Source organism: Muntiacus reevesi, chromosome 5 (assembly GCF_963930625.1).
Source record: "Muntiacus reevesi chromosome 5, mMunRee1.1, whole genome shotgun sequence".
Taxonomy (NCBI): Eukaryota; Metazoa; Chordata; class Mammalia; order Artiodactyla; family Cervidae; genus Muntiacus; species Muntiacus reevesi.
The window spans coordinates 83,989,036-84,003,618 of record NC_089253.1 but is presented as its reverse complement, the minus strand read 5'-3'; the positions used below and the strand labels follow the sequence as shown (position 1 = coordinate 84,003,618).

General features: G+C 33.0%; 1 protein-coding gene across 3 annotated transcripts in view; it reads left to right on the top strand.

Moving 5' to 3' along the window:
- The window catches only part of KIFAP3 (kinesin associated protein 3), a 139,667-nt gene that overhangs the window by 99,554 nt on the left and 25,530 nt on the right, over positions 1-14,583 (top strand). For all 3 annotated transcript variants that reach the window (XM_065935676.1, XM_065935675.1, XM_065935673.1), the window contains 2 exons: positions 2,711-2,900; positions 11,221-11,320. In XM_065935676.1, coding sequence (XP_065791748.1) covers positions 2,711-2,900; positions 11,221-11,320 — 290 coding nt within the window. The remainder of the gene's footprint in view (positions 1-2,710; positions 2,901-11,220; positions 11,321-14,583) is intronic.

Here is a 14,583-nt window from a genome sequence, read left to right as displayed (position 1 = left end):
TTTGGGACAGTATTAATGAGAAGTAGGTAGTATGTGCATAAAAATCAACAACTCTTATGTATGTGTGTTTAATTACGTGTATATCTGTGTATACATATCATTGGGAAGAAGTATTTTCTAACATGTAAAAGGCATCCTTTTAGCAGCTAATACCATAACCTTAATGAGCAACTCAATTACTCTAGATCTGCTTTAATTTAGTATGAAGAATTTTATTAAATAAACCATATTACATTCTCAATTAGGGGGCTGCCACATTAAAGGAGAAAGAGAAATCTGTTTTCCATCAGTTACATCAGAACACAAAGCAGATCTATGTAGTTCTATGTTACCCTATAGTGTGTTAATCAGATACAAGGTGTGACGGAAGCCAGTGACAAAGAGTTTTCCTGATAGTGAACAGGCTCTGATAATAGGCTGGTTAAGGCTTTATAACGTTTCAGTGGTTAAGTGGTAAACAAAATGATATAGGACTTCAAAAAGGATGGCACATTCCACCTAAAATCAAACCATAAGTCTTTAATGATACTGTAGAGTTTTTGAAAACTAGTGCTTAAGATAATAATGTCACGACCTGAGAAGAGAAGAAAATAAAAGATAAAGCATGTTTACCTTTAAATACGAGACAAACTGAAGTTCCATAGCAAGGATGTTAGGGTGCACTCCTTGTAAAAAGAAGCATTTCAGAAACAAAGAAAAAGAACTATATTTCTAGAGTATTTCCACAATGGCTTGATAAATTTGGATGACATTTCTTGGCTGTGTTTGAGCTATATGGCATCTGAGTTCCCAGAGTTATTTTCTGATGATAAGGAGGTAGTGATGTAAGAGGAAAGTAGAGATTTGGGGGAGAGGGGTTAAAGGGAATTTGTTTTAATTGATACATGTTGAATTTCTTAAATTTCTGACACTGTATATTCATTTAGAATTGCTCTGTAATTTTCAAAAGATGAACTCCATATATTGCTGCTGTTCTTCAGTTTGGCAGAGGGATAGTTATTTTGACAGTATTATGAAGTAATGGTATTAATCATAGATTTTTATTTAAAGAACATTAGGACTTCAATAAATATTAGTTTTGATTTATAATTGAAGAATCTGAGACCAAAAGATACTGAAATACTTTTAGAAAGTTGCATACTTCTGTTAGTCTCAAACCTAGAAGGAGAACCCAGGATAAGACCTGAGTTCTTATCCAATGTTCCTTGTGTTATACCATACCACATGATTAGTATCTATAAAATTAGACTCTGATACATAAAGAAACTATGACTTTACCGTGATTACTAAGCTGTATTCATTGAGGATAGATCCAGAAGATAGCTGAGGCTAGGGATTTCAGAATGCTGATCTGTGGGGGTACAAGTTTCAGAGCTGTGCACTATAGAACACACAGTATGACAGCTGACACTGCTAAGAGATATACCAATAATGTGAAAATTTAAATTTAACAAGAAAAATTTTTATAATAATAATTACATTTATTATAAAATCTCAGACTTATTCTTACATCCCAGAAACTTATTCTGTGATGACAGTTTTTGACTTGAGCCTTACTTAGCTTTGGATGAAAATTGCTCAGCATTTAAAGTTACTGTAATCATTTCAACTACTGGAGAACAATCGTATTGCCTGGCACCTTTCCAGCTTAGAAAAATAAGTATAAACAAAAGTGTTAAAGATATGACAGAGGAATTTAATACTAAGGAACCTGTGATTAGAATGACAAGAAATACCAGAAGTCTTTTTTCCAAGTAATCCATGGTACTGTCCAGTGATTTTTTTTTTTTTTTAATATTATTTTATTAGTTGGAGGCCAATCACTTTACAACATTTCAGTGGGTTTTGTCATACATTGACATGAATCAGCCATATAGTTACATGTATTCCCCATCCCGATCCCCCCTCCCACCTCCCTCCCCACCCGACTCCTCAGGGTCCTCCCAGTGCACCAGTGAATATACTCGTCAGAAATAGCCACAACCGGTGAAGCTAGATAGGTTCAGGTGTAGCTTTTCTAATATTTATAACTTGTCTCCTTGGCCTTCAAAAACACCCACCAATGAAGTTCTCTGTGAACAGATGTTATAGATACAGTGAATAAGCCACAATCTTGCTCCTCAGGAGGTCATTGCCAAACAGGAGATATTTTTTAAAAAAATTATGACCAAATAAGACATTATTATTTTGTTGTTGAAACAGAATTGAATTAAATTCTATTTGTTTTTTGTAGTAAACCATTTCAGTTTTTAGGGAAAATACTTTAATGTTGCTTTTTTTTTTTTTTTTTGCTACTGAAAATGTCATCTAAACAAAAAGATATAGCAAAAGATGTGATTTTAATGCTTAACCACCTGTCATCAGTGCCACATAATTATAGTCACAAGACTATTTGGAGGTTTAAGTCTGGCTGCTTACGTAAATTCTAGTAATGCTTAGATAAAGAATTTGTGAAATTTGAGCTTTTCCAGTTTTTGCCATTGGCAGTAGCAATTGGTTTCCAAACAGAGTTGTCTTTAATATATGTAATAAATTGATTTTTATTGATTACTGTATACATTATTCCTAAAAGGTAATTTTAATGTTTCCTCTAACCCAAACAAAAGCCCCCTCAAATGTTCTTCTTGTAAGATAAAAGTACTGCTATCTGAGAATCAAAGAAATTCCTTCATAAACTTATAAAAAATAATTGACTATTTGTTTACAATAGGAATATGATGAAGAATGGGCCAAGAAAATTCAGAGTGAGAAGTTTCGCTGGCATAACTCTCAGTGGCTGGAGATGGTAGAAAGTCGTCAGATGGATGAAAGTGAGCAGTACTTGTATGGTGATGATCGAATTGAGCCATACATCCATGAGGGAGATATTCTCGAGAGACCTGACCTTTTCTACAGCTCAGGTAAGATGATAACCAAGGCAAAAATAAATCCTTTTAATGTATGCTATAGGGGTTTTTTGTCTGCCACCTTGCTCATTCCCAAGCTTTATAAGCACTTCTTTCAGTATGTAAATGGTCTTCTGCTAATGATTTTAGACATAACATCAGTACACACCAAGCAAACCTATTAACTCATCATTATTTTTTTCCAAGGTAGTCTTTGATGTGATCTCCATTAAAAAGGCTATAACAAGGAAAATTAAAACAAGGAAAATCGCTCTTAATTTATTACTTTCTAGAATGTATAACTTAAAATGACATCTTCAGGATTTACTAGCTTGAAAATGTGGTGTTTTTCTCTATTCTGTGTTTATTTAAATATATAGTTTACTAATTTATGTTTTGTTTTCCAGTGTATTTCATTTTAACAGTCTCATTTTGCCATGGTTTTGCTTTAGTTGGGGCTTCCCTCATAGCTCAGTTGGTAAAGAATCTGCCTGCAATGCAGGAGACCCTGGTCCAATTCCTGGGTCGAGAAGATCCACTGGAGAAGGGATAGGCTATCCACTCCAGTGTTCTTGGGTTTTCCTTATGGCTCAGCTGGTAAAGAATCCCCCTGCATTGCAGGAGACCTGGGTTTGATCCCTGAGTTGGGAAGATCCCCTAAAGAACAGAAAGGCTACCCACTCCAGTATTCTGGCTTAAAATTCCATGGACTGTATAGTCCATGAGGTCACAAAGAGTCAGATATGACTGAGTGACTTTCACTTGCTTTAGTTTTGAAATAGTAACCACTATTTGATTCTCTGATTGGGAAGGTTTAGAGAGTTTATAACAATAGTTTTTTTCATTCTACATTCTGCTAGTATTTTCAAGGCAAAATTTAATTTTTACATGAATCTTACATTTATTATACCCTTGTTGATTCTGCCATCCTTCCTTTGTCCAGGGATTCTGTACTTAGAGCCTAAGTTGTTGCATATTCTGCCTTCTAATGTATTGTGAAGTGAAGTCGCTCAGTCGTGTCTGACTCTTTGCAACCCCATGGACTGTAGCCTACCAGGTTCCTCCGTCCATGGGATTTTCCAGGCAAGAATACTGAAGTGGGTTGCCATTTCCTTCTCCAGGAGATCTTCCCGACCCAGGGATTTCACCCGGGTCTCCTGCATTGTAGGCAGACGCTTTACCATCTGAGCTACCAGGGACTATTGCCAATATTAATTAGTTCATTGAACTCATTTAATTGAAGAGATGAAGGAAAGGATTTCTAAGATCTGTAGTAGGTTAGAAATAAAAGGCATTGGAAGTAATTGTATCTGAATTAATGACTCACTTTTATTCCTACTATGTAGTCATTCGTATGTTTTCATAATTGTATGCACTGCATATTGCACATAAGGCTGAATTATTTTTATATTTGATTTAAGGTACTTCAATCCTGGGAAGTTGGTACTTTACTTTGAAAATTAAATAGATTTCTTCCTAAGTGAACTTAGCAGTAGTTATGAAATCTGCTTTGTGTTTCAGCCCAGATGGAGTAGATCATTAATTTCAACTAACCAGAATTTCTTAGTTCAGTAATGGCAAGCAGCTGTTCCTTACCTAGTGAGATCGTCATGAAGTAAAATAATGTAAAATATATGTGATATGAATTTTTTGATAATAGAAATCAGAATTTCTTAGAATCAGATTTCTTGCTTTGAAAATTGATAGCTACTTTTCAGTGTGAATCAATGAGCAGTTTCCAAAAACGAATAAAGCTTTTAACCACTTCAGTATTTAACCTTGTTGTTTCAATGCAGTTAGCTTCTGAACAGAGTTCTAAAAAATTATTCCTCTTTTCCAAAATCAGTTCATTTAAATTAACCTCTTAAAATGAAAATCATAACATTTTTCTGTGAGATACAATTAAAATGTACAATTTAAGCTTTGTGAGAAATCTAAATTGTACATTTTTTTATATATCTAAATTTAGAAACAGCCACAGCTAATGGAAAGATAAATTTAAGCATTTGAGGAGTGAAATGTTATCATTAGATAGCCTCATGGTGGTTGTTTTTTTACACCTGTAGCCTGAATATGGTAGACACTTGACAGCAGGGATTACATTGATATAGTTCTCATATCAAGCCATCTGTACTCTTTTAGTTCATTATTTTATCTACTTTATTTTTCATAAATAGTTCATCAACTAAAAGAATCTCTGTGGTATTCTTGATATGTGTCATGGAAATCCAGATAGTGGTAGTCTCTTATCTTTTATTATGTACAGTTGTATCTTCAGAAACATCAGAAATTTGTAATACTACAGATTTATTTAGATGCTTGAGCCATCTTATTTAAGTCCCTGAGTCTCCATGAAACTTTAGGCTGCTTCTGATAAAGGCAACTTTAGTAGTTTTTCAACCACAGAAGTTAAACTAAATGGACAGTGATACCCTGGGCTTATCTTTTATTAAAAAATGAAATAGCATTTGCTATTTCCTGGTCGATAACCTCAAATGCAGATGACACTACCCTTATGGCAGAAAGTGAGGAGGAACTAAAGAGCCTCTTGATGAAGGTGAAAGAGGAGAGTGAAAAAGCTGGCTTACTACTCAACATTCAAAAAACAAAGATCATGGTGTCTGGTCCCATCACTTCATGGCAATTAGATGGAAAACAATGGAAACAGTGACTTAATTTTCCTGGGCTCCAGAATCACTGCAGATGGTGACTGCAAGCCATAAAATTAAGACTCTTGCTCCTTGGGAAAAAAAGCTATTACAAACCTAGACAGCATATTAAAAAGCAGAGATATTGCTTTGCAAGAAAGGTCCATCTAGTCAAAGCTATGGTTTTCCCAGTAATCATGTATGGATGTGAGAGTTGGACCATAAAGAAGGCTAAGCACTGAAGAATTGATGCTTTTGAACTGTGGTGTTGGAGAAGACTCTTGAGAGTCCCTTGGACTGCAAGGAGATCCAACCAGTCAATCCTAAAGGAAATCAGTCTGGAATATTCATTAGAAAGACTGGTGCTGAAGCTGAAGCTCCAATACTGATGTGAAGAGCTAAATCATTAGAAAAGACCCTGACGCTGGGAAAGATTCAAGGCAGGAGGAGAAGGGGATGACAGAGGACGAGATGGTTGGATGGCATCACCAACTCAATGGACATGAGTTTGAGCAAGCTCTGGGAGATGTAAAGGACAGGGAAGCCAGGCGTGCTGCAGTCAATGGGGTCTCAAAGAGTCGGACACGACTGAGCAACTGAACAACAACTTCCTGGTCATTATATTGCCTTCTGTATTTTCCAACAATTAAATATGTCAAAACCTATCTGTTTCTTTATTGCTATTTTTTTAAAAAAACAGATCTTCATTTTGTTATATGAAATAGGAATATATTTAACATCTCCTTATAGTTACATAATTTTTTTCTTAATCTAAAATAAGTGTGATTGTAGCTACTAATTCCCTTTCTATTATGAAATTGCTGCTGTTTGCTTTAATACTTTTACCCACAGAGGAAGTATATTGTAATCTGTAAACCTGTATTGCTATTTTCATTGTCGTTCAGTCTCTAAGTCATGTCCAACTCTTTGTGACTCCATGGACTGTAGCACATTTCTAAATGACTTTTTACTTTTTTGCTGTTCTTCCTTATTAATTGTAGTGAATCTTCTTAGCTTTTAATATATAACTATATTAAAGAATTTGAACCTTAAAATGGTTAGTTTCTGTCTCAAAATCATTGTAAAACTGTTATTTTCATTTACCTATATGTTTATTTGATGTATCTTATCAAGTGTGGCCAAATAAGTTATGATTTATCTATTTTAGTCATTTCTTTTTGTCACTTTCTCCACTATTGATATCCATGTTCTCCTACACAGTCATTTCACTTTTAGCTAGTTCACCAAAGAGCTTAATATTATGTTTTCATTTGACTTTTAGAAATAAATGTGTTTCAGTAACAGTATATAAAATGATACTGAGTTTTTGTAAGTTTTTTATTTTTATGCACAATATGTATAAGCCACTTTTTAAATTGAGTTTCAGAAATTACAAAGTTGATAAATTACCTATACTGGCAATAAATTTGCTTTGTTTTCATTTTTATTATAGTACATATCCCCATTTTACTCATAACCATATTTATCATCAGTATTTTGTTGTTATTGTTCAGTCACTCAGTCTTGTCCAATCTTTGCGACCCCAGGATTGACTGGTTCATCTTTTTACAGTCCAAGGGATTCTCAAGAGTCTGCTCCAATGCCACAGTTCAAAAGCATCAATTCTTCGGGGCTTAGCCTTCTTTATGGTCCAACTCTCACATCCATACATGACTACTGGAAAAACCATAGCTTTGACTAGATGGACCTTTGTTGGCAAAGTAATGTCTCTGCTTTTTAATACACTGTGTAGGCTTGTCATAGCTTTTCTTCCACAGAGCAAGCATCTTTTAATTTCATGGCTTCAGTCACCATCTGCAGTGATTTTGGAGCCCAAGAAAATAACATCTGTCACTGTTTCCATTGTTTCCCCTTCTATTTGCCGTTAAGTGATAGGACCAGATGCCATGATCTTCATTTTTTTTTAATGTTTAGTTTTAAACCAGCTTTTTCACTCTCCGCTTTCACTTTCATCAAGAGGCTCTTTAGTTTCTCTTCGCCTTCTGCCATAAGGGTGGAGTCATCTGCATATCTGAGGTTATTGATGTTTCTCCCAGCAAACTTGATTCTAGCTTGTGCTTCATGCAACCTGGCATTTTTCATGATTGGGCTCTGCATATAAGTTAAATAAGCAGGGTGGCAATATACAGCCTTGACATATTCCTTTCCCAAGTTGGAAGCAGTCCATTGTTCCATGTCTGGTTCTAACTCTTGCTTCTTGACCTGCATTCAGGTTTCTCAGGAGGCAGGAAAGGCAGACTAGTATTCCCATCTCTGAGAATTTTCCACAGTTTGTTGTGATCCACAGTCAAAGGCTTTAGCGTAGTCAGTGAAGCAGAAGTAGATCGTCATTACTTAGAGCACCTCAAAAAAGGTGTGCTACATAACTGCTCTAAAAGGTTTCATATAATTTAATAACCTTAATGTATATAATGCTCTACAGTTTACAAAATGTTTGGTATATATCATCTGTCTTCTCTTTGTTCTCTGGCTATTTAAACATTACATGAAAGTCTTTGATTCTTTGTTGCTATCTTTGAACCAGTGAGGTAAAGTAGAAGCCTGAGAAGGACACTGCTGAATTTATTTGAATACATGATTTCAATCAACAATGCATAATTCCTTTCCAATATTTCTATAAAAGAATTATTAATTTTGGATACAGAATACTGAGAAACAGATAGTTCCAAAGAAGCTAAAGTGCTTGTATTAAAGATTTAAGATATAATTTAACTTCTATACTTCATTCTAATGAAAAATGATTACTCATACATTAGAGTTACCTAAATTTTGTCAAGTCATTAAAGGGCAGTGTACAAGGTGTAGTTTATTGAATGAATTGCAGTGTCTTAGCATTATTAGAAATTAAGTTCAGAAGTATAAATTTACCATTTTTTATTCACATAGCATCAGGCTTATTTTATTACTAAACTTATTGTATTCTAGGCTTATGAAATTTCTTAAACTAGCTATATTCTGGGTTCATGAAATTTCTGGCTGAATATTTAAACTCAGGTTTTTTTTTTTAGTATCATCTGTTTGATGAAATCCCTGTTTGTAGCTTCCTATGTTCCATTTATCCTTTTTACTCATTTTTCCCTTTGAAGACAATGAGAACTCTGAATCAAAATGAAGATGTTGAGAATTTAACAGTAGTTTTTCCTTTAATTTCTTCCTCATTTGGTTCACCTCACTAGATCATGTTTCACATAATATAAACTTTTAAAGTATAATTCAGGTATTTTTATTTGTTTGTATTTTTATCTGAGTGTGATATTTCTGAGTGTTAGAATCTTTTATTCTCTGGCATGCTGGATATCTTTGTATTCATTTTCAATGTGTGGTATACATTTTATTTTGTCATTTTACTTTGCTTTGTTCCTCTAAAATTGGCAGATTTCATAAAACCTGATCTGCGATTATTTGGTTTTAATTGAACAGAGAAACTTGTTGATTTTTGCAGAATTAACCTTGTTAACTTTAGCCTAACCTTAACAGAGTCTTGGATCAATAGAAAATAATTCTTTTAGCTGCTTAACTCTCAATCTGTGGTGTCTTGGCATTCCCATAATTTTTTCATAACCTTTTTGTGTTTAGCTGGTCTTTTTGTTTATGGGATTTTCAGCTTTTAGAGGGCACAGAAACTAGACGAAATATTACACACATTTACGCTTCCTCATGAGTATTTTAACTTTCCTAAAGTAAAAAGGTAAATACCAAAGGTATGATTAACAATTCAACAGCTAAATACCAATACAAGTCTTCAGTATACGGTATACAGCAAATAGTGAAAGTCACTCAGTCATGTCTGACTCTTTGTGACCCCACGGATCACAGTCCGTGGAATTCTCCAGGCCAGAATACTGAAGTGGGTAGCCTTTCCCGTCTCCAGGGGATCTCTCAACCCAGGGATCGAACCCACGTCTCCTGCATTGCAGGTGGATTGTTTACCAGCTGAGCCCCAAAGGAAGCCTATATATCCATATTGCAAATGGATAGTGTTATGGAAATACAAATTATTTTTACTTATTCATTTGCAAGCTCTGTTAATTTTACCATATAATTGATTTTTAATACCCTTACTCTTAAACAGATTTTATCATTAATTCCCAACTGTCTATTGATACTCAAATCAGTTACACCTCTTCCTCCCTCCCTTCCCAACTAGGACTTTCTAACCTCTGCAGAACACAGTAATCCATCTATAGCTTTTTCACCTCCAGCACTCATTTGGCACATAAATCCCTTCCTGTTATATAATCATTTATTAATAAAATATATTATTTATTTGCATCTTAAATGTCTATTTTATATTTCACTTAACATAAAACTCCTGAAAACAGAAATTGTGTATTGTAATTTTTTTCACAGGACCTAACAAATGGTAAGTGTTGCATGTGGTAAGTGTAAAATGATCATCTCGTTACTAAATAGCTTGCTTACTATGTGCCAAATTTATAAACAATGTTGTGGATACAAGCTAGCCAACATTTACCTAGAGGTCACTTGCCAACTTGGAATACTTGAAACTTTAGAAAGCCTCAGAGCTTTTCAACTAGTAATTACAAGAGCCATATAGCACAGCCCTGAAGCCCTGAGATCTTTTTTCCTCAGATGATTCTTCTTCTTAACTTATTAATAATTCTATCAAAAATAGGTTATCTGAATTCTTTGATTGGAGCAAATGGGAAAGCAGTATCACTCTAAAATCAGCAAGAAGTAATAATAAATTCTTAGGTTTAGGAAAAGGAGCACTTTATAAGCAAAGAAATAAGTACTCAAAAAGCATGGTAGTGTAACCATTTAGTATAGGTAGTCCAATATATCTAATAACCTAGGGCATTACTATATAATGATTGATGTTTATAATGAAGATTGAGTTATCAAGAAGTTTTTAAATTATCTTCAGTATACACAGTGAATGTAAAATGTATTTACAAGGGTTTCTAACCAAAGTGCGTGTGTCTTGTGTGAAGCATTGCTTATATAAAAATTCATTTATTTGAAATATATAATTCCCTAATCATGCTACATAAATGAAGCTGCCCAGATATAAAATGTGGAATATATTAGAGTGTTGCTCTTTACCAAAACCATGCTATTTAATGTCTGTTCTACTTCCTTACTCATTCTCTTTCTTAGCCTGAAAGGCTTATTGTTCCTCTCTATCCTTTCTCACCCCCATCTTTTGTTGTCTTTTCCACAAAACTATAAGCTCCTTGAAGGCAGAAATCATGTCTTACTCATCTGTGTAGTAAAATAGTACTGCAACATAGGTAGGTTTAGTCACTCAGTCGTGTCTGACTCTTTGCAACCCCATGGACTGTAGCTTGCCACGCTCCTCTGTCCATGGAATTTTCTAGGCAAGAATACTGGGGTGGGTTGCTATTTCTTTCTCCAAGGGATCTTCCCTATCCAAGATGGAACCTGAGTGTCCTGCACTGCAGGCAGACTCTTCACCGACTGAGCTACCAGGGAAGCCACCGCAACATAGTAGATGCTTAATAAATGTACAGAACCCTTAAGTATGTATGCTCTTCATTCATACTCTCAGAGAGAACTGAACATCATGCTAACATTTTTCTTCTGGATTAAATATACAGGTTATTTTCTATTGTGTTACTTAATATAATAGTTTCCTTTTATTCCCTACAAAGAGGTTTCATTAGTTACTGTTTTCTTTCTAGATGGATTAGTTGCCTCTGAAGGAGCCATGAGTCCAGATTTCTTCAATGATTATCACCTTCAAAATGGAGATGTAGTTGGGCAGCATTCATTTGCTGGCAGGTAAACAGTCTTCCAAGAAAAATCTAGTATGTGGTGTTTCCCTTGATTTTAAAAAGCTAAAATTCTCTCATCACTTCCCATTTTTCTTTTTCCATTAAAGACTAAAAAAAAATCCTGAATATTTTCAAGAACATGCTTGTTTGATTATAAATTAACTTACAAAGTCACATTTTTCTATGTAAAAAATGAAGATATCATAGTTCTAAGAAAAAAATATATATATATTTTTTCCTTAGTTTGGAAAATATAGGCTGTCTGTTGAAATGGGCAGTACTTTTGACAAATTAATGATACAGGTTATTTCATGTTTTCCAAATCCAATAAAATATAAAATAAGAACACAATGCATGCATTTTAACAACTATTCAGACACCACTGTTTTTTAAAAGTTGATGCTCTGATTAAATTAAGGACTTTTCCTCCTTGCATGGCATTCAAATAAAATATTTAAGGAAAAAACCTGACATGCCAGCACTGTTGTACAATTATAATAAAGTTTCCCCCAACATATATTCTGCTTCATTACTGGTCTCATAGATTTTAAAAATCTTGCCAGAAAGTGTAAATAATAGTTTTCCCTTCGTATCATTACTAAGATATGATACTTTAATTTAGGATGACATTGCAATTTCACATTAAAATGGTCCAAAGAATAGGTGTAGTCTTTTTACGCTTAAGACTATTTTTTCTTTAAATTATTGATTTAATTTTCTCTTCTAAAATTATATATTTTATTAACATAAGTATTTCTGTTTGGAGAATAAGAATACGGTTGTCCGTTTAAGAACATAGTTGTATGTTCACCTGAAACTATCACAACATTGTTAACTATCTATACCCCAATGCAAAATGTTTCTGGTGTTAAAAAAAATTTAAAAATTAAAAAAAAACTTTTAGTACAGTTGTGACCAATGTGTAATAACTCTTGAATCATCACTTTATATTAGCCATTTTAATTCAGTAGTAAAATTCTTAAAATAGCAGTTACTCTTACTGCATGTAATTCACAATGATATGTTCTGCTTTATTCTGTTTTATTTTTGAAATGCAGTTTGCAACCCATTATATTGGTTTCACAATTCACTGATGGTCATGACAAAATTTAAAAGCATAGTGGAAAATACAGGAGTATTTTATGAAATGTAGTATCCTTATATGTAGTTCAGTAGCCTTTAGTGAACTTTAAATAAATAAATAATACTTTAGAAACTGTTTCATTGGTGCACTGGATTGTCATGGTAAGAAACTACTTGCCTTAGGGAAAAAAAATTAAACATGATTAAATACCAGAAAGCATATGGCTTTTGACTACTTCTGATGTCTCTGTCTTTGTTAGTTATAATTAGAGATTCTATTTAATTGTTATAACTAATATATTCCATTTTGTGACAATTCACTGTACAAATGTTTTCTGAAACATAATTAGAAAAGGATGAAATTATTTTGCTATATAATCCTAAAGTTTATATTGAAGATTTTTGCTGATAGCATGTAAGATTAATTTTTCTGCCATTTATGTTTCACTATGAACAAAACTTTGCTTTTGTGTCACCTGCATGTACTTCCAGCTTAAAAAAAAGCAAACTAACCATGCATTACTTATTTGAGAAGGACTTAATGTTTTGTATAGTTAAGTGATTTTTAAGAACCTGATTGTATGTTTTGAGAGATGGCTACACTCACTGACTAAGTTTTGTACTGTGTCCACAAAGATATCAGAATTTCATTCCTCAGTTCTGTTAACAAGTTTCTTTTTACAAAAAGACTTTGGGAAAATTCTCTTACTTTTGCACCTTTAGTTCTTTTTTAAGATTAAAAAAACGTAAGTAGCTTCTTTCACATCATAAAAGACATGTGACGGTAACGTTGGCTTAAAGGATTAGTTAATAAAACTTCATGTAGACTATATATTTTTTCAAATCAAAAAAATGGTATACTTATTTATTATAATCATTTTGAATTGAGATTGCTTGCCCTTTAAAAAGAACTTTCCCCAAGAAAGTTAAGTCTTTCATCTCTTGTCTTTTTTAGTTTTTCAGGCCTTAAATATAGTAACTGTATCATTTTCTCTTTATATTTCCAGAAGAAATAATTTACATTGAATTTCCTTAGTTTTTTTTGTAGGTAACAGATCAAAGGGGACTCTAAATTTTATCAACAAGATACAAAGAAACCTTATAATATTATAGCCAAAAACTCAAATAGTTGTTCTTTGCTCCCTTGTTTTATTGATCCTCTGTAGAATCATTTACTCTTCCTGTTACGCAGTTATTTTTGGTTGGTTAGGATTGTCTTCTAATAGGATTCCTATGTTGTTCTTTGTAGTAACTATGGATTTAGTCTTAGTTTTTTAATTCTACAAATATTTTATTTTAAATTGCTCCACAATTATTCACATATTTTGACATGATAATTTTGATACATAATGTCCCAGATGTGAAATTTTAAACTAATGGCTACCTTTAGGTTTCTGAGATCCAATAGGTAAATATAAAACCTATTAGATCAAATAGCATATAAATAAATAAAATAATATTTTTGAAATATTTCATTTTAATTGATTTTAAGCAAAGTGGGATTTAAAAAAAAAAGGTAAACAAAGATGTTGAACTCTTATTCTTCATCTCTACTGTTAAAATGAGAATAAACAGACTTAATGAACAACATGAAGAATTTGGGTTAATTATGAAAGAAAAATGTCTTGATTAAATTTTAAATATTGAAAAAGCTGATTTTAAGAACAAGAGATGTTATCTATTTTGAGAGGTTTTTTTTTTCCTTTAAATGAGGAAAATTGTTTACATGACTTAAAAATTCATTCCCTGTTCATCATATGTCTTTGATTAACAAGCAATGTCAAGTTAATTGGAATAGTAATAATTTTTAAAATAATATATAAAATGTGAATGTTTATAATTACAAATGTTTTTAATGATTTGAGAACCTGAAAGAGTATGACAGTGCCAAGTGGCATGCTATTCAGCCAGTACTCATGACTTTTCAGTCTTTGTGGGTTTTTAACATGACAGTTTCAGTGGGTTCAGGTGAAGTATATGACCCCAAATTTCTGCAAGGTAAAGAATAAATTTCTAATTTGTATAAGAGGTTTTTTTAATTGTTCAGAAAAAAATTAATTTCTTTCGAAAATGACCACATTTCATAATGTGACAAATCTGTTAAAATGGGGAAACTGAGTCAAATTTAGAGAATGATTTAAACAGTTCAAATTGTATGTTTCTTAAAATCCAAGTCAGGGTGCCCTT